At 38.2% G+C, this 21,489-nt stretch overlaps 1 protein-coding gene across 1 annotated transcript in view; it reads left to right on the top strand.

Moving 5' to 3' along the window:
* The first annotated feature begins 634 nt into the window (after positions 1-634).
* The window catches only part of LOC132110836 (attractin-like), a 62,957-nt gene continuing 42,102 nt past the window's right edge, over positions 635-21,489 (top strand). Inside the window, exons 1-9 of the mRNA XM_059517843.1 lie at positions 635-1,107; positions 6,651-6,734; positions 7,223-7,336; positions 9,262-9,390; positions 14,080-14,282; positions 19,198-19,366; positions 19,469-19,559; positions 19,712-19,961; positions 20,786-20,969. Of these exons, the coding sequence (XP_059373826.1) occupies positions 845-1,107; positions 6,651-6,734; positions 7,223-7,336; positions 9,262-9,390; positions 14,080-14,282; positions 19,198-19,366; positions 19,469-19,559; positions 19,712-19,961; positions 20,786-20,969 (1,487 nt within the window). The 5' untranslated portion in view covers positions 635-844. The remainder of the gene's footprint in view (positions 1,108-6,650; positions 6,735-7,222; positions 7,337-9,261; positions 9,391-14,079; positions 14,283-19,197; positions 19,367-19,468; positions 19,560-19,711; positions 19,962-20,785; positions 20,970-21,489) is intronic.

A 21,489-nucleotide genomic window follows, 5' to 3' on the forward strand; every position in this document is an offset into this window, starting at 1 on the left:
CAGAAACTTCTAGAATGTTTACATCCTTGCAACAGCAAAATATCTTTAAGAAAAAAAAACGACAAAAGAAACATGCAAATTAGTAAACAACTTATCTGTACTAAACCAGTGTTTTATAATTAATGACAGGAGTTCTAAAATTAACCTGGCCTAAATGTTTACCAAAATGTTGATGCTACGTGAAAATAAATAGTACAATAATAATTAACACCACAGAATTACAGAATAACCATAAAAATAAATAAGTGAAAATATTGTTAGACTGTGTGGTATATTTGATCGTTGAACACAAGGGATCGCTGTTGAGCTCTAGTTAGATTATCTAGACTAAATGAATTCTCGATACTTCAGAATGTGTGGAATGGAATAGAAACCTTATCATATACGATTAAATATGAAAATAATTCTAGAAAGATTTGTAGAGAGTTATGCCTGCTTTATAATTTTATGTCCCAACCACGTAAATATCCTACAGACCACTTCTGCTGCATTGTACGTGTCTATTATCATATTGCTTTATTCCGAAAATATTTTCTATTATACTCACTGTTTATATTATTTGCTCTGGGTCATTTGTTTACATTCAATTCCGCGCTCTTTATTAAGAAATGCGTACTTCCGCAGCTCGCCTAGATCTCGTCATTTCCGGATGTCAATATGCGTCTCGGTACTGCAGCGTTAAGCATCGGTAAGATGTGAACGGGAAGAAAAGATTAAACAATCTGTCCTCAAAACGAAACCACGGGCAGCCGACAGCATCGACGACACTGCTATCCGTTGTCTCCCGTCATTCGCTATTGACTAGCAACCAATTCGCCGCCGACTGTCAGCCGTATCTGCGCGAATGGCCGGGGAGACTCGGAGGGCCCTTGGCCGGGGCTGGTGTCTGACGCTCGGCCTGGCTCGCATAGGCCTTCACGGCACCGTGCTACGATCTATTCTCTTCATCACAGCCTTCAGCGGACTGGTCCGTCTACCCACGGCCACGGAGGCGAAGGAGTGCGATAAACCCTGCTTGAACGGCCAGTGTAACAGCGCCAGCGGCGTGTGTGTGTGCGAGCCGGGATGGGTCGGGGAGCAGTGCCAGCACTGCGGCGGCCGCTTCAGGTGAGACACACACGGCTCAGAGTCCCAGCTGATGCTCGTGACATTGACACGAACGCGTCTAGTACATGAAGATCTTTCAGCGCTCGCTGGAACTTCTGTCCTCGTTCGGTTCGGCGCTGTCTGTCATCAGAACGTAACGTAACTTCCTTTCGTCAGAAACTGCTCTTTAACAGGGTGCTAATTTTGATTCTACAGAGACCCCCGATTAAGTCTTGAACCCTTCAACCTTTTATATAGACTATATATAAAATATTAATTGGGGGTCCTGTGAAGTATGTATTCTTTTATACATTTAAAAGTATAAATGGGTTTCAACAGTTTTTTTTTTTTTTACATTTTAGTAACCACAAAGGATAAACTTTAAGGTGTTGTCTAGAATGACGTGAGTCTATTTGAGTCATACTTATTTGGTAGTACCGTGGTAGAGTTGGTGTTTTCGTAACTTCTCAACATTGGCTTAAAGCTGACGAAAGAACAGTAGGATTTAATGGTTTCATTGGAGTATGAATGCTGCTCCATCATGGGACGCGACTCACTGATGGGCAAAGTCTGGCAGAGACACTGGCTACATTGGAGGCTGTGGGTTATATGGGGTGAACCAGGCTCCGAATGGCTGAGAAGAGACAGGCAGACTGAAGCCAAATGATCATGTGGTGCCAATCATGAATCTAACACAGCCATGCTGGAGGCAGAGACCGTTCCTAACATTCTGCCATTTCATCTCAGTTCAGTAATGTGCAGGACCAGGAATAAAATATACAGAAAGTGGTATAGATTCATTAGTTGATCTGTTTTTCTATGTTTACTTCTGCAAAGCAAATGTACATTGGGCATATTGTGGGCGCGTGTGTCATCAGAGTGATATTTTAATAATATTCTGTTGTTGTTTTTTTTGGGCACTCTACACAGATTCTTTCACAATCTGACTGATGTTTTTATGTGATGTTTAATCATTGATGCTGTGCAGCGATTAGACCCACTGCTATTATTGATTGAACTAAAAAGAGACAACTACATTTCAGTAATGGAAATAAAGCTGGAATAAAATAAAATATAAATAGTAGATTAAAAACATAACAACAGATTAGAAGTTTATGCTTTAGCAGCTTACTTGAGTTTAAGCTGTACTAAAACTAAATGCAGGAAAAAATAAAGCTAAATAGAAATATACAAATATAATAAAAATGATGAAAGCACATCATGAAATTATACAAACTTATACAAACTAAAAAGAAAAGTGATAATATAAAATCAAAAGCCATGTCAAGAAAATAATAAATACTGTTGTAGTATAAAAATAAATATTTCTAAATAATATAATGATAAAATGATGATATTGGATGTGTGACTTTTGATATGGAGAGTCTTTGTATATGAGACATGCACTGTGTACGAAATCGGATACTTGCCTACTATATAGAATACAAAAAACAGTACACAAACAGATTAGTACATGTATGTCCGAATTCATAGGATTTGATTAAACAGTAGGTGAAAAGTACCCTGATGTCCTACTACTTCTAAAGTGCACATTCGACTGACACTTTACTGTCCCATGAGGCCATAGGAGAAGATTTATGAATGACGGTGAAATGTTGCGACAGATGCTTGTAGGTCACATTACAGTAAAACCATCCGAATTTTATTTATACTGCCTATATTCACGTTATATGGAGCATAAGTGTTTAATGGTTGTGATGTGAAGGATTCCTAATTCAAATGTAGTACCTACGAAGTACGTGATTTCGGTTGCACCGTTTTTAGATGGTGTCATGCTTAATGGGGATCCCAGTGTCACTGTTTTAAATGCTTCTGGATATTGACCATGGTAAAATCATGTTTCTTAAACTTTTTTCATGATATATTTTTGGGGGTACCATGATATCTAAATATGACAATCATTAAGTGTCACAGTATATTTCTTAGTAAAGCCATGCTTTTTAGTCAAAGTGACGTGAAGTGGCCAAGTATGGTGACCTATACTCGGAATTAGTGCTCTCCATTAATCCCATCCAAAGTGCACACACACACAGCAGTGAACACACACCCGGAGCAGTGGACAGCCTGGGGAGCAGTTGGGGTTCGGTTTCTTGCTCAAGGACATCTCAGTTGTGGTATTAAGAGTGGAGAGAGCATTGAACATTCACTCCCCCCATCTACAATCCCTGCTGGTATGAGACTCGAACCCGCAACCTTTGGGTAACAAGTCCAACTCTAACCATTAGGCTACGACTTCCCCTAATGAGTACAGTATGTCTGAAAGTGAACACGTAAGAGCCAACTGTGTCTTAGTACATTCAGATTTCTTTCTTCTTCTTCCATATAATAGGAATCTATAAATAGAATTCTATCCCTGTGTATGAAATCACAGAAAGAGAAGATGTGTATCCTGTCTGAAAGACATGATGCTGTGTGTTTGTGCTGTGCTATTTAATTTGCTGGTCCGTTCATAATTCCGTAACATAGTTAACAGCAACAGGATGTGCTTTAGTAAATGGCCTGTCTTTAGTGGATCATTTGCTGAAGTACAGAAGCCTGACTGTTCTCCCACACCAACCGCAAACACAAGAAACATCCATTCCTGCCCCAGAATGTCACCCTGACCGGACACTGCATTTCTGCTGAACACCAAATGATGGTTTGTTCTGTTAAACTGCTGCGTGCAGCTTCATAGTAGCTCACACTAAGTGCTCCGTCTCTCAGCAGCACCGTCTGCACATAGCAAGTCTATATCTCCGTAGACCCAGGTTTGAAATCACTTATGGCAGACAGGCATTCCTGACGTTCACTCGGCTGTCTTCTATCATCATAAAAGCTGAATGGAGACAACTGCCAAACTGACAAGAAAAAAGCACAACAGTTCAATTATTCTTTAGCCTTTTGCCCGTTACTGAATGCGTGTGCTTTATTTGAAGAAATCCATGATGTGAGATTAATTGTTAATGATTCTATTGAGACATTTTTGAATGATGATCTAATCGGTTGGGTGGAAGATTGCTGTGCTCCGTTGAGAACCATGTCTCGGTTATGTGTGTTTGTCATAGCTGTCTGCTGGAGAGTGTATGTGCAGCTCCCACAGGATTGTGGGTGTGTTAATGAACTGTTTTTTTAATGTTAACAAAGCTTCTTGAGACTGTAGTCAGGGGCTTAGAAGCCTCGTCATTCACTACACAGCGCATCCCGTAGCTTCTACTGCCACAAAAAGTTATGGGAGTTTGGGAGTTTCTTAGGTTCCATTAAAAAATGATGGGGTGTTAAAGCGAGAGTTAAACCATAAATGAAAATTGTCAATTTGATCATCCTCAAGCTGTTCCAAACCTGTATGAATGGGTTTCTTCTGTTGAACACAAAAGAAGATATTTTGAAGAATGTGTGCAACCAAACAGTTGCCGGTAACTATTGACTATTTTTCCCCGAAGTCTGTGCCAACCCCCCCCACCCTAAAATCAACCATGAATTGAATGATTGATCATTCATAGTTAGAAATTTTAAACATTTCTATATATATCATAATAATATAATTATTTTGCATTATTTTGGCCACCATAATCATGCTGAAAATCTGATTTGTACCAAAAAAGAGAGAAAACTGTTATTTACTCAACCTTGTCATTCCAAACCCATGGCACTTTCTTGTAAATGATGACTAAGTTAGCATTTAAGAGTGAATTATCCCTAAGAGTTTCGAAGTTAGTTTCTGTTTACATCATTACTTATGAATCTAGTCCTGTGCTGCGCTTGTGTTTTCACTATTGACCCTTGGATCTTGAAGTGAGACACGCCTGTTATTTAGCTCCCCATTTAAACGTTTACTGAGGGCTGTTAAACTTGCTTTATGTCATTTGTAAACTGTAGGTGATTGATATTTGTCTTTTATTATAACTTGTAGGTATACCCTTTAGGTGTACAGGTGCTGGTCATATAATTAGAATCTCATCAAAAAGTTGATTTATTTCACTAATTCCATTCAAAAAGTTAAACTTGTATATTATATTCATTCATTACACACTGACTGATATATTTCAAATGTTGATTTCTTTTAATTTTGATGATTATAACTGACAACTAAGGAAAATCCCAAATTCAGTATCTCAGAAAATTAGAATATTACTTAAGACCGATACAAAGAAAGGATTTTTAGAAATCTTAGCCAACTAAAAAAGTATGAAAATGAAAAGTATGAGCATGTACAGCACTCCGTACTTAGTTGGGGCTCCTTTTGCCTGAATTACTGCAGCAATGCGGCATGGCGTGGAGTCGATCAGTCTGTGGCACTGCTTGGGTGTTATGAGAGCCCAGGTTTCTCTGATAGTGGCCTTCAGCTCTTCTGCATTCTTGGGTCTGGCATATCGCATCTTCCTCTTCACAATACCCCATAGATTTTCTATGGGGTTAAGGTCAGGCAAGTTTGCTGGCTAATTAAGAACAGGGATACCATGGTCCTTAAACCAGGTACTGGAAGCTTTGGCACTGTGTGCAGGTGCCAAGTCCTCTTGGAAAATGAAATCTGCATCTCCATAAAGTTGATCAGCAGCAGGAAGCATGAAGTGCTCCAAAACTTCCTGGTGTACGGCTGCGTTGACCTTGGATCACAGAAAACACAGTGGACCAACACCAGCAGATGACATGGCACCCCAAACCATAACTGACTGTGGAAACTTTACACTGGACCTCAATCAACGTAGATTGTGGGCCTCTCCTCTCTTCCTCCAGACTCTGAGACACTGATTTCCAAAGGAAATGCAGAATTTACTTTCATCAGAGAATATAACTTTGGACCACTCAGCATCTGTCAAGACCTTTATGAAAAAAGATGCTTCTGACGCTGTCTGTTGTTCAAGAGTGGCTTGACACAAGTAATGCGACAGCTGAAACCCATGTCTTGCATACGTCTGTGCGTAGTGGTTCTTGAAGCACTGACTCCAGCTGCAGTCCACTCTTTGTGAATCTCCCTCACATTTTTGAACCGGTTTTGTTTCACAATCCTCTCCAGGGTGCGGTTATCACTATTGCTTGTACACTTTTTTTCTACCACATCTTTTCCTTCCCTTCGCCTCTCTATTAATGTGCTTGGACACAGAGCTCTGTGAACAGACAGCCTCTTTTGAAATGACCTTTTGTGTCTTCCCCTCCTTGTGCTAGGTGTCAATGGTCGTCTTTTGGACAACTGTCAAGTCAGCAGTCTTCCCCATGATTGTGTAGCCTACAGAACTAGACTGAGAGACCATTTAAAGGCCTTTGCAGGTGTTTTGAGTTAATTGGCTGATTAGAGTGTGGCACCAGGTGTCTTCAATACTGAAGCTTTTCACAATATTCAAATTTTCTGAGATACTGAATTTGGGATTTTCCTTACATATAATCATCAAAATTAAAAGAAATAAACATTTGAACTATATCAGTCTGTGTGTAATGAATGAATATAATATACAAGTTTCACTTTTTGAAAGGAATTAGTGAAATCAACTTTTTGATGATATTCTAATTATAGTGTGTTAGCAAACATGGTCTGATTGGTTTAATAATTTTGTGTCTGTCATACACAGGCTAACGGGACCCTCAGGTTATGTCTCTGATGGACCAGGAAACTACAAATACAAGACCAAGTGCACGTGGCTTATTGAGGGACAGTGAGTATTGGCCTAAAAATGAAACACTCTTTCTCAGATTAGAGGTCTGAACGTTAAGCCTGAACCTGACCTGTTAACAGAAATGTATAACCTGAGATGAACTGAACGGTAATGTTAAATTTGACATCCGCTTAAAATCGATTCCTCTTTTATCACTCAAATAACATTTGATTACTCTTCCATCACCCCCCCCCCATTAGGCTGTATAAATTAAATAGTTAAATAGTTTTTTTTTTCTTGCCACAGTAATATAATGCCTTCATTTTCGTCAGTATTAATATGGAGTGAATTCGCTATGTCATGTGATTAAAGTTTTAAATTAATGTCAATCCTATATTTATTAATTATTTCCATAATACTCATTTTGATTCATTGTCTATTTGAATCATTTGTCAGCTCCTGTCAAGTTTGGGTCATGTAGAAGACATCTGTATCAAAAACATAGTATTTGTGTGGGTTATGGTGGTTTATGGCTGTTTTTTTGACAGGCCGAACTCAATCCTGAGGCTTCGCTTTGAGCATTTTGCCACTGAGTGCAGCTGGGATCATCTGTATGTGTATGATGGAGACTCCATCTACTCTCCTATACTTGCTGCCTTCAGGTATTCTGGTCATTTCTCTTTATTTCTGTGTGTGCATGAGGTGTGAGATGTTCAGGTAATGATCTGTTAATCCTGGATCAGATTAGAATGCTCTTCACCTCTCAGGATCTTTTCACCACTTCAGACGCTGATTTTGAACACAAGCGTCCAGTGTGAACTAGGGCTGTCAAAATTGCTCAAAATTGACGTTCGAATATTCCCTCTAAAAAATACACGAATATTCGAACTATTCGAACATCTGGTTGTCAATGACACGCATTACGTCAATAACAGGCAAAAATAATACAAAGAGACATAACTACTTGTATAGATAGTCTATTTAAGTTTAAACATATATGACAACGTATTACCTACACAAAAACAAGGAAATCAACTAATGGCCAAGACTGCAGACCTCACGCTCTCTCACCCTCACGTTCTCTGCGCAGAATGGTTTAAATTAACAAACACATTTTTGTGCAAGCAATTTAAGGTCGCGACTGTTGTCCCAAATATAGCAGGCTTCATTCAGTGATTGAAACAAATATTATTAATATTAATTGAAGTTTTACAGCATATAGAACTGACATTGAATGCTACGAGCGAGCTGTGCTGTGGTAAACATGGAACTTTTCCTTGACATGAAATGATAAATAATCAAACCTCGGATCCATTGCTTGACAGAACTCCCCGAAGCGTGCCCCATCCGCGATACTGATCGGTCTCATGTCCTTAAAAATGAACGAAATTATTTTATCCGTTATGGCCTCTTGTCATGTAGCAGACAAAGAGCTTGCGGCGAGCGATGCAAAGTAACGTTAAGTGTCAAGACGTGACTGTTTAGCTGGAGTTCCACACATTATGCCATGCTCATTTGGGTGCACATTTTTGAGATGTGACCTCATGTTGCTAGTGGTCGAATGGTATGCTAACTGTATCTTAAATAGCTTGCATACAACAATCTCGCGGGTCAACAATTTTACCTCACTTTCTCTGCTGCGGTCGAGTTGGGCTCTGCACTTGCTGGCATCTTCCATGAAGAAGCGTCAACTTTCAGCAGTGATGCTGTGCCAGACAGTGCGACTCCTGTGAGGCTGTGACCTGTCCCTGAACTCTCAGGCGCGCTAGCGCGCCCACTCGCAAAGCAGACAACCACGCCTCTACTACCGCGGGCCTTTTTTTCCACATTTTTTTTTATTCGAATATTAATTTTCACCTTCGAAATTTTTTTTTTTTTTACTATTCGAATACATATTCGAATTTAGAATATTCGTTGACAGCCCTAGTGTGAACGTACACTAGGAGATACAGCTAAGCTCTGGTGGAAATACCCTGATGTATATGTCAAACATACATTAATTGATTCTTCAACCAAAATTGTTTCATAATAAGTGTGTAGCATTTGACTGGTCATGTGATTTTAACATTGCATCTGCCATTAAAATACTACTGTTCAAATGTTTGGGGTCAGTAAGTGAAGTTTTTATTTTATTCATTTGATTTGATTTGATTTTTTCAGCAAGAATCCATTAAATTGATCACAGTAAAGACATTTTTAATATGTATTTTTTTTTTATTTCAAATAAATGCTGTTCTTTCAAACTTTTTAAAATGTATCTCTTTTTTTTTGGGGGGGGGGGGGGGGGATTCTTTCGTTTTCCAGCAAGGATGCATTAAATTACATTTAAAATGTTTACTTATAATTTTTTATTGATATTATAAACTGTTAATTTAAATTGTAATAATATTTCACAATATTACTATTTTACTGTATTTTTTATCAAATAAATGCATCGATGGTGAAAAAATTTATTATATATACACATTTTTGTTTTTTTATTAGACTTATATAGTACAGTTAAATGAGTGCTGAAATGATTAAATCTGTTGGGTTCCCTGTCAGCAGAGGTATAAAGTGTTCTATGTTCTTCTCTTTCATGTTCCAGTGGTTTAATAATTCCTGAGAGCTACAGCAATGAGACCGTCCCAGAGGTGGTGGCACAGTCTGGCTTTGCCCTGCTGCACTTCTTCAGTGACGCGGCATATAATCTCACTGGCTTCAACATCTCTTACAGGTGAGCTTTAATTCTTGGACCAAAACAGACTGATGCTCACAGCTGTACTGTAGTTCTGTTCCAAAACCTAGTGGGCTGCTTGCTTTGACAGCATCTGAAGGCATTGTGGGCATGCTTCCATCAGCTGTTCCAGAAGTTGGACAGCAACATCAATTTTTTCCTTATGCTAAGGCAGTATTGTGTGTCTGCATAGAGTTGAGGTCAGTAAAATCCAAGATAGCAGATAGACTGAAAAGTATCAATAGAAATGGATTTGGACCCAAATAGAAATGGAAATGGGTCACTTTTATATATGTGCTGTGTATTTTTAATTGAGCAAAATGTGCACAACTCAGAATAAGTACAATACAGTTCAAAAGTTTGGGGTCCGTTTATTTTTTTTAATTGATATTTGCATTAAGAACGGATGCATTCAATTGATCAAAAGTGACAGCAAGGTCATTTGGAATGTAACAAAAGATTTATATATCAAATAAATAGTTTTTTTTTTTTCTCATCAAGGTTACCACAAAAATATTACCTGTTTTTAACACTGATCACTAAATCATCATATTAGAATGATTTCTGAAGGGTCATGTGACACTGGAAGCTCGCAAGGTTTTGGAACAGAGATTATTTTCTTGTATACAGACTTTTTACAGTCTTGGACTTTGAAACTGAATCTTAATTTACAACTTTGATACAAAGCTTTCCCTAACCTCTGAACACTGGGTTATTTGCGAACATAAATAGTGTTTGGAAGGAAGGTGTCATTAAATGCTGGATACATGGCTGCATTTGAATGGCCTTTACTTTACTCTGTGGCTGCATGATGGTGTAGTTATGTCATCTGCGAGCTGGGACAGGGTCAGGTTTTGTTACCCATGGCTGTTGATGAGATCTGAGGATTCTGGGTAATGTGTTTGTGTCCTAAACAGATAGTCCACCTAAAATGGAACATTGTCATTATTTTCTCACTCTTATGTCATTCCTGCATGACGTCTTTTGTTCTTGAAACACAAAAGGAGAAGTTTACAGTGCTGAAATTACAAGTCAAGTTTGGTTTAGTGTTGTTTCAGCCACTTCAAGGTTTTTGAAAGAAGTCTTCTGTGCTCACAGAGGCAATATTTATTTGATTAAAACATATATATATATATACTGTCAAATAATATAAGAATTCAAATAGCTGTTCTTATTTTTAATATACTTGAAAATGTAATTTATCGCTGTAATGCAAAGCTGAATTTTCAGCATCAATACTCTAGTTTTAAATGACACACGATTCTTCAAAATTAATTCTAATATGCTGATTTGATGCTCAAGAAACATTTCTCATTGTTATCAATGCTGAAAACAGTTGTGCTGCTTAATATTTTGGTGAAGACCATGATACATTTATTTTCAGTATTCTTTGATAAACAGAACAAAAAGTATTTCAAATAGAAATCTTTTGTAACAATATAAATGTCTGTCTTTTTTTGTCATTTTAATTCATTCTTGCTAAAATCCGGTATTCAAGAAATCACTGTCCCTGAAATTTTGAATAGCAATGAACATGCACTGTAAACAATATATACTGTACGAATACTAAATGCAGAACAAAAAACAAATCCTTATATAGAAAAAATAGACATCCTTGGTTCTTGTTTGCTCCATGATTGATCTTGACATGTCAAGTTTAAACATGCAAATGAGATTCTATTGGAGTTCTTCTTTTTTTGAGTTTCACGGAACCTAACTCTAACCCGAGAGTGAGTAAATGCTGACCAGTTTTTGGCTGGACTGTCCTTTAAGGCTCTGTGCTCTAGAGAACAAGAGTGAGAACAAGAAAATGCAGGTCAGAGTAATTTAAGAAGAGCGGGACAGAAGAAGCGCAGATGTCTTTGACCTCCGTGTCTGTGGCAGGGACTGCTCGTGTGAAGTCCTGACGGTAACTGCGGAGGTTTCTATAGTGACTGCATTTACAGGGACCCAAAAAAACACTGGAGTGCAGCATCAATAGAATATCAAACACCAATCCTGGCACACACTGAAAGACAGATGCTAGACTGCCTGTTATTCTCTGCCGTCCCTTTCTTCCCATGTTCAGCTGTAGAGGGGAGTGAGCTGCCTGCCAGTGCAGCTGTTCTTCTTACACACTCCTGTTCAGGCGAATGTTGAAGCAGGTTGTACTGAAATAAGCTCAAACTAGCGCCTCCTTCAAACCTAAAGTTGGTTAAAAGATACATTTGAGCTGCAAAAGCAATTATTAACCTAAGATGAAGTTAAAATATTAACCAGACAATAATGGCAATGTCCAGTGTCTACTGAGTACAGTGTCTGACTATGCTCTTGAAAAGGTAGATGCCCAAACAAACAGTGTAACAATAGGCTTACATAAGGTGTGGTGGGTGCAAGGAATATCATTAAACTGAAGTCAGCCCTGTTTAGTCAATATGATGAATAAGATTCAAAATTGTGCAATGGGGCCTATGTATTCCTGTATCGGACAATTCAAGCTTTGAATAAGGAAGCACGGTAGGTATCGGCATGTTTGTATAAATGAATTGTGTTAGTCTGAGGGTGTACTCACACTAGGCACGGTTGCCATGAACCGGGCCCGAGTACGATTGTCCCCCCTCCCCACTCCCCCTCTGGCCTGCACTCACATAGGGTTTCAGCATTCGTGCCGGAGCACGCTTACGTCATTATGGTGCGGCGGTTTCGGGATAAACAGGAAGAGCGGCGCTCTCTGAACACAATGTCTAGAGTCCATCGCGCTTTGGTGGTCAAACGCACCCGGGCACGGTTCAAACTGGCTAGTGTGAGTACACCCTGAATCAGTGGATATTGGAAGCAGATAATATAAGGGCTTTTGTCTGTTCCGGATAACAAAATGATTAAACTTTTGTCTATATTTAATATTTGGATGGCTGATGTATCACTTTCTGCCCATCACCATGTAAAATTCTATTTTTAGGATTTTCATGTGTTTTAGTAAAACAGCAAATAAAGCAGATTTCTAATATAAAATACATTTTCAGTCATAATTCTGTACTGGAGAAGAAAAAAAAGATTATTTTTACTTTTTTAATCAATGTAAATGTACATTTCTATCATTGTCTAATGTGCAGACACTGCAAGTACACCATTTTTAGGTTGACTGCCTGAACGCTGTTATTTTCGCATCCATATAATATTTTGAATTAGTTTTTTATGATGGTGTAGTTATGTCATCTGCGAGCTGGGACAGGGTCAGGTTTTGTTACCCATGACTGTTGATGAGATCTGAGGATTCTGGGTAATGTGGTTGTGTCCTAAACAGATAGTCCGCCTAAAATGGAACATTGTCATTATTTTCTCACTCTTATGTCATTCCTGCATGACGTCTTTTGTTCTTGAAACACAAAAGGAGAAGTTTACAGTGCTGAAATTACAAGTCAAGTTTGGTTTAGTGTTGTTTCAGCCACTTCAAGGTTTTTGAAAGAAGTCTTCTGTGCTCACAGAGGCAATATTTATTTGATTAAAACATATATATATATATACTGTCAAATAATATAAGAATTCAAATAGCTGTTCTTATTTTTAATATACTTGAAAATGTAATTTATCGCTGTAATGCAAAGCTGAATTTTCAGCATCAATACTCTAGTTTTAAATGACACACGATTCTTCAAAATTAATTCTAATATGCTGATTTGATGCTCAAGAAACATTTCTCATTGTTATCAATGCTGAAAACAGTTGTGCTGCTTAATATTTTGGTGAAGACCATGATACATTTATTTTCAGTATTCTTTGATAAACAGAACAAAAAGTATTTCAAATAGAAATCTTTTGTAACAATATAAATGTCTCTTTTTTTGTCATTTTAATTCATTCTTGCTAAAATCCGGTATTCAAAAAATCACTGTCCCTGAAATTTTGAATAGCAATGAACATGCACTGTAAACAATATATACTGTACGAATACTAAATGCAGAACAAAAAACAAATCCTTATATAGAAAAAATAGGCATTCATATAATATTTTGAATTAGTTTTTTATATTTTCATGTTCCATTTAAATTTTAGTTTTAGTACTTTAACTTATTTTGATCATTTGAAATGTCTAAATAATATTTATTTAAATCATACATTTATTTTAAATTTGCATTTCTGCTTTATTTCAATTACTGAAAAGGATTTGAATGATTTTAGTTTTAGGCTGGGCTGAAAAATATATCAGTTACAAAGTTAAGTTACGAAGAAAGGTTTAGGTTGACACAAATAGCAGAGAACAGACTAACATTTTAGTGCCAAAAGAATATGAAACAAATATATGTTGCCCAAAGCATTTTCAGCTTTTAAATATATTTAAATATAATTTAAATGCATTTTCATTTGCATGCTGTATCACATTATTAAGGTTTTCCTTTAATGTCATCCAGCTGTAGTTAACAATATCAACACTGTTCCTGAAAATTGAAAATAAACATGCTGGCTCTGTCAAAACATTTCTCTGATTGAGCAGCCTGACATATCAACTTCAGGCTTGGCCAATGGCGTGGGTACGGGGTGGGGCTCCCTGAAATAAGATGAAATTGTTGTCCAAACAATGGTAGACCAGAAACAATCCTTATTTTTGCAGCTCTGTCAATGATGCAGCAATTTTAATTTTGGCTTAGTTTAATCAATACAGATGTGAGATTTCCTGTTGCATTGATTTCTCTGTCTTTCTGCTCTTCCCAGGTTGAATATGTGCCCAAATAACTGCTCTGATCGTGGGGAGTGTCATGTGGGGAATTCCAGTGACTCTGTGCAGTGTGAATGTGAGGCTGGCTGGAAAGGAGAGGCGTGTGATGTGCCCTACTGCTCCTCTGACTGCGGCTTCCCTCTGCAGGGACAGTGTGACAGGGCCACCAAACGCTGCCAGTGCAAACCAGGATGGCAAGGTATGTTGTCATATGGCTCAATCACAAGAATGACAGTAAGCATATATTGCTATAGCAAGCAAAAAGTTTTGTATATAAGTGTAATAATTGTAATAGTTGCAAATTCTAAGTCTATGGTAATTAACAAATTACCTCAAACACAGCTTTTCCTTTAGATTGGCAGATTTGAGCTCAGGAAAATACAGTTTATGCATTCAGCAAATTTATTTAGTGTTGGGCGATGGATCTTGTTGGGAAAGCAAATATCACATCACCGATCTGGAGTCATCTGCATTCATGTCACCCATCAGCGTTTGCACAAGTTCTCGTGATCTCAAACGCTGGCTGGTCAGGTTTGGTGAGGCTTTCTCCAAACTGGCCAAATACAAACGAGACAGCAATAAATAAAAGATGGTAACAAGAAATATGGCAACGATTCCTATTTCAAAGAGAGCGCGTGCAGATGAGGAGTTAATGAGTTCGCTTGGTTGCGGAAAAGTAAACCGGACGTAACACAATCGCGTTGCAACAGGTTTAGTCTGTCTAGTGTCTATACAGGACATTTAAACTCAGTGTCAGTACCTCACAGACCAGACGGGGATTTATCATGTCGTGTTGTGCTGCATCCATTGTAGCATCACTGATTATAATGAGTATTTTGTCACGCTGCATCGCTCGCATCTGTTAGAGAGGGTGTATTAAACTTTCTTATTTAGGCTACTTTCTTGTTTAACTGCATTATTTCTTTGATATTTATTTTAGTGTTTTGCAGGTGGTGTTCACTGACAGAAGTGCTCAAATAAACACGAACTGACGAGTTAAATAGGATGTGTTAGATGAGTGAGACAGTGCTGGGCTGATTTCATAGACATGTGCATGCATATATATAAATATATCCTGTTTAAGTCAGCTTTAATCAAATTATTTGGTAATTCCATGAATTAACTGACCACTACACTGCTTGCACATAGTTTATTTCGCAGTTTGATATGAAACTATACGCACAAAGGAAGCGGGCACCGGCGCCTTTGAGCACAGGACCGTTTCCGCACTCGCTTAACTTGCGAGTGTGTGTATATATATATATATACGGTGGCGCGGTGGCGCGAAAAAAAAAAAATTATATATATACATATATATATAAAAGAATTTTTTTTTTTTTTTTTTTTTTTTTTTTTTTTTTCTTTTTTTATCACCGCGCCACCGGCAGTTGTTGGTCCATGACTACCGCGGTAAAAATCAGCCACCGTCACAGCCCTAACTGTATGTAAGCTGTTCTGTGACATTGAGTCATTTAAAGAATCTGTTCATCATCAAATTTGTTTATAAATGTAATTCACTCACAGTTCTGGGAATATGTAGATCTTTTTTTGGTTTCCCTAATTGTCTCCTGGCTTCTTCCTCTTTGCCTCTCACAGTACTGAATACAGATCTCTCTCTACTGATTTCTTCCTCAAATCTCTACGCCTCTAGTGTTGTTTGGGTTTGCTTGATAGATGGTACACTGTGTACAGAGAATATTTGTCCCAGGGCTGTATTTTAGAGAACGGCTTGTGTTCTTATACTTGGCTTGATTGTGATGAGCTCTGATAAGCCAAATGTGTACAAATACAGGTGGTTCAAGGTCCTTCAATTTAGTGTAAAAATGTAAATTTTGGCACACATTAACAAGACTCCAGGTTGGTACAAAGAGTGTTAGAGGTCTAAATCCTGCCTGTACCAAAAATAAAGCAGGGATCAACTGCCAATACAAAAGTTGAGGTCTGTAGCACAGGGGCGAGTTACGTGCCAAATAGGTAAGGTCACCAAAAATGACTTTGTAAAAAGAACCAGTTGGTTTGATATTTTAGTAGAAACATATGCCCCAGGTAGCATCAGCTACAATAAAAATGGCATATGAAGCAAATGTGTTCCTCCTTTCTGCTTATAACTGTTGAGGCTGCAGGCATTTGGACACTCTATGTATTACTTCACAAGACTGAGGTTTCATAATTGTGAGTCTCCAACTAGCATTCACAAGGTTGACAAAGACTTGAACTGTTTTTAATTGTAATTCTGGTAATTATGACAACGGCCACTAAAGCTCAGTTTAAGGTCTGCTCTCTCGCTCTGTCTGTCCATCTCGGTCTCCTCTCTCTCCTGTGGAAGTGTTTCCAGTCTCCAGTCTGTGAACAGCAGGTTGAGCCACACTCAGAACTAGGGCTGCAACTAACGATTATTTTGATAATCGATTAATCTGTCGATTATTTTTACGATTAATCGATTAATCGGTTTATGTACTTATATTTTAGTTTTTCCCATTTTTTCCCCAAGTAAATTATTAATAAATGGTCTTTATCCTTCAGCATAGATTTTTAAGAGATTTTAACCATTTTGCACTGTCATATCCTAATCAAAAATATACCTGGAGTTGTTTTATTGTGTTAGTAATTCTTTGTCGAACTCTTCTGCAATCAGAACACTGACCCATACTCTAGCAAATTTCACAAGGAGATTTAAAATAATGTTTTCACCATGGCAGTCCTTAGAGCTCCTAAAGTAGTTTAACATCCCGAACGAAGCTTATTAAGGAATCTTTCAGAACATATTTTCACAAAGAATAAGGATAAAACAGAATAAAATTGCAGTGCATTGTATTTTATTATTTACTGGGAAACAGCTTTATAGCTTTTGCTGTGAAATTGTAAACAATCCTTCGAATAAAGTGCTAATGGCATGAAACCTGAATGAAGTGAAGTGACATGAAGTGAAGAAATGGAACTCACAATTTAAAGTAAAATCCATCAGAAGGTTGTCCAGAAAAAAAAATTGGACACACACAAAAAACCTGCTGTGTGAAAAAGAGCAGTGAATACTTAGAAAAAAAGTGCATTTCAAATATCTTTAAACATTTACCCCTCTCATTCAGTCATAATTAGGCTGCACGACTGAATTTTGAACTGGTAAACGACAAACTGATCACAGAACATGTTTGTAAAGCTTTAAATGTTAACTGTTAAAAAGCAATGTTATCAGCTTTTACGACTAAACATTTGCAAACAACATTGTACTGGAGAATCTGCACAAATAAAAGTCTTAGGGGCCGTTCACATATCGTGCCTAAAAACGCGTGGAAAACGCTAGGCGCGCCGCTTTCTCCTTTCCAAAGCGCTCGTGCAGAAGCGCCCCTGAGGCGTCTGCCTTTGCTAAGCAACCATGACGTGCTCTCTCCTTGAAGACGCGGAAATTTCAGCAAAGGATAAATGGATTTGCAGCTCAAAAAATCGCTTGCAGTAGCTCTGCTACTAAATTTATTTCAAAATGGAAATCCATATACAGCTATGATCAGCTGTTCCTTTCATCTTGACTGAGCTTTTAACGTTGTTACGGGAAAGGATGAAGCTGATTGGTTAGTTCTTGTCACATGACCCGCGATGCGCTTGCAGCATTCTGAAAAGTTGAGATGTTTTTAACTCGATGCGGTGCGGTGTTGGAAATAATGAACTTGAGCGCGCAAAAGACGCGATATGTGAACGTCCCCTTAAACAGTTCAGTAGTGCAGAGTTTACAGGTTACTCTTCTTTTTTGAAGGCTCAAAGTAAAGTACTCCCAGTCTCCCACATCCCGCTAAATGCTGCAGAGACGCTGTTCGGGAAGCACGTGACATAAAACGAGGCCAGCTATTGGCTATTCGCTACTTCTCCTGCTGTACTGGCTGAGTAAAACCTCCGGTGGCTCATTACTGCCACACTTTGGTCACCGCAGATTTGAAATATGCACGAAATGAGCCGCTTACGGCAAATAAAAGTTATTTAGCAACGAATCGATGACTAAATTAGTTGACAACTATTTTAATAATCGATTTTTATCGATTAAATCGATTCGTTGTTTCAGCTCTACTCAGAACTGACTCCTGTTTCAAGTTTCTCCCCGGTTTTCTGTAACGTTTTATATTTTTAAGCACAGCCCTTTTGTGCTTCTTGTTTTATAAAGATTGGATTATATATCCAGAGGCAGAACAAACAGTCTGGAAGAGTGACAGCTGTGATTGAATGTGATAGAAAAAATTCCTCCCTTTCACACTTTGGTGATGTGTCGCCCTGTCACCCTAATGATGAAACTGCCCTTGATTGGTCCTAGCTTATAAATGATCCATGCTGTGTGTCTGTATGTATTTATGTAATAGTTGCTTTAAAAAAACACCTCAAACGTTCAAATTGTACAGTATAGGGCTGCACGATTAATTGAAATGGAATCGAAATCATGATTCGACAGAAGCTGCCATTTTCATGCGTATCATTCAGAGAAGCACGGTTCTGTGATCAGCAGTAAATCTCCATCCAGAGGCCAGAGGGTGCTCTCGCGCTGAAAATCCAAATATGCCCTGAAGAAGAAACCCATTAAATCTTCTACTGGTCCCACGTCTTCATGTGATTGAATTCGCAGGTCAGAGTTCACCAAACTTGAACTTTGGAACGCAGCGAAATGCGAAATTTTTCGCAAGAGCTTGAGTTTCCGGTATAACGTATTCACATGCGTATGAATGGAAGTCAACGGAACGAAAAGTGCAATGTGACCACCCCTTTAAGAAGTCACATCATCTCACAGAAGTATTTATTTTAAATGATGTTGACTGATGTTATGAAGTGAATTTGGGGGAAAATTTTTTTATTTAATGTGGTATTTTCACGTGCTCTCGATAATCATGCAATAAAATCGTCTGCGATTGTGTTTTTTTTTTTTTTTTTTCGTAACTTGTCAATGAACTACGGCTCTTTGTAATAAATGCTGGTCCATCTGAACGCAGGTGATGATGATTTACTGCTGATTACAGAACTGGCTTTACTAATAAAATGCGCCTGACAATCGCATTCGATTAATCGTGCAGCCCTAGTACAGTATGTTATTTTCTAACCCTGCCCTAATGACCGCTTGTGTGTGTGTGTGTGTATTTTAGGCCTGGACTGCTCAATAACCGTACCAGCAAATGGTTCCTTCTGGACACGTGAGGAATACAGAGGGCATGGCTTGGCGCGGGCGTCCCATAAGGCTATGGTTCATGAAGACCTGATGTGGGTGATAGGTGGACATGTGTTTAACTATACACACTACCAGATGGTGACTGCGTGAGTACACACACACATATTAAACCAAAACGCACTGGAGCATAATAACTTCACAGGCTCACAGTTTTGCTTTCTCCTTTACTCTGTGTGTCTATTCCTCAGGTTCAACATCTCCTCTCAAAGCTGGATGTCGTTAAACCAGTCCGTCAACTATGTAACTGGACGCTACGGTCATTCTCTCTCCCTGCATGAGGTTTGTTAATCGACGAAAGGTTGTTTAATAGTGTTCCACAACTTTAATGTCTTTATTACAGTCCAATGTATTTATTCCTTACATACACTGAGACCTGTTTCTCTAAAACCTGTGATTTCATGAGTAATTTGTCTTTGTGTGCATGCGTACAGGATAAAATCTATATGTACGGTGGGAAGATTGACTCCACGGGAAACGTGACATCAGAACTCTGGGTGTTCCACACACGGAACCAGTCGTGGGTTCTGCTGAATCCGCATGCTAAAGAACAGTATGCCGTCGTGGGCCATTCTGCACACACTGTCCAGCTCCATGATGACAGATCAGAGCCTGTCATACTGGTCATCTTCGGACACTGCCCTATTTACGGATACATCAGCCAAGTGCAGCAGTACAACATTGGTTAGTAGCGCACAATAGTTTTAAATGCTCAATAACTAGCCGATACCTTGAATATCATCGCATGGCTGCTACACCAGGTTTTCCTTTTTAGTATCTTTCGTCTTAAAAAAACACAAAAAAAATTAAAAATTAAAAACTAAAAAAGATCTTTTAGAAACCGGCCTCAGGACACCTGTGTACTGTTCCATTCAGCCTAGCTGTTTGAAAGGAAGAATTCATCCGAAGTGAAAGCACCCTAATCCTTTTCAGAATATTGAGTGCTACCACGGACTGAAATTCACAGTGAACAGTTGTGACCCAGTTTCTGTCTGATGAATCAGTTCGCTAGGTACCACAGAGACTTGTCATTCATCAGAAAATTTAAATGAGGCCCTTTTTATATCAGTTTTCAATCTGTGTTAAATGTTCTGCAGTTGAAAAAAAAACTGAGGTTGTTTTCATGATTTATAGTTGCTGTCATTTTTGATAGATAGAGAGAGAGAGTCTGGGGCTGGTTTTCACTTTGGTTTCTAAAGGTGAATGAATGGCAGTGTGGTTTGAAATCAGCATGCAAAACCCTTTCTAGGGAAAACAAGCATTTTATTCAATTAGACTCTTGTCTCAAAACCTTAATGTAGTTCTTCCTCATGCGACAATTATCCCTGTTCTGGTCGGTTTGCAGGAATTGTTTACTCTACTGCCCTCTGGTGTTGTAATGGATGAGCAAAATCAAATATATTTGTAACCATTTTTTTTTTTTTTTTTTTTAGGAAAAAAACTAGTTAACTAGTTGTTTTTTTTCTTGACTATCTCTCATCCTGTACTTTTTACTGTTCCCTTTGCAGAAGAGAACACATGGAGTGTTTTAGAGACTCGTGGGGCGCTGGTTCAGGGTGGCTATGGGCACAGCAGTGTGTATGATCCTCAAACCCGCTCCATCTACATCCATGGAGGCTATAAAGCTTTTAGTGCCAATAAATACGGCCTGGCCGGGGACCTGTACCGCTATGATGTGGACAAGAGAATGTGGTGCGTTGAGCAACATTTCACAATTTAGTTGAATACTGATTACTTTTTGACTTCATCATTTTAAGGCTAGGCTTAAAATGGAGAGCCTCCTTTATTAGTTTTTTTTAATCCAATATTGTAAAAAAAATAAAAATAAAAAGGTTAATGAATTGAAATCATAATATAACCATATATTTGATATCATATTATATATATATATATAGATAGATAGATAGATAGTAAATATAGACTGTTCATCAAATAATCCTGAAAAAGGATATTTCTGTTCATCAGATAATCCTGAAAAAGCATTTTAAAATGAATTCTGAAGGATCCTGTGACACTGAAGACAGGAGTAATGATGCTGAAAAATTCGGCTTTGCCTTCTTAGGAATATATTGCCTTTTAGATGTATTAAAATTAGGGGTGTAACGGTATGTGTATTCGTACCGGACCGTTTCGGTACAGGGCTTTTGGTACGGTGCACATGTGTACCGAATGACCAAATGCAATATTTTGTGTGCGGAGCATAGGTACATTT

Source organism: Carassius carassius, chromosome 30 (assembly GCF_963082965.1).
Source record: "Carassius carassius chromosome 30, fCarCar2.1, whole genome shotgun sequence".
NCBI classification, from domain to species: Eukaryota; Metazoa; Chordata; class Actinopteri; order Cypriniformes; family Cyprinidae; genus Carassius; species Carassius carassius.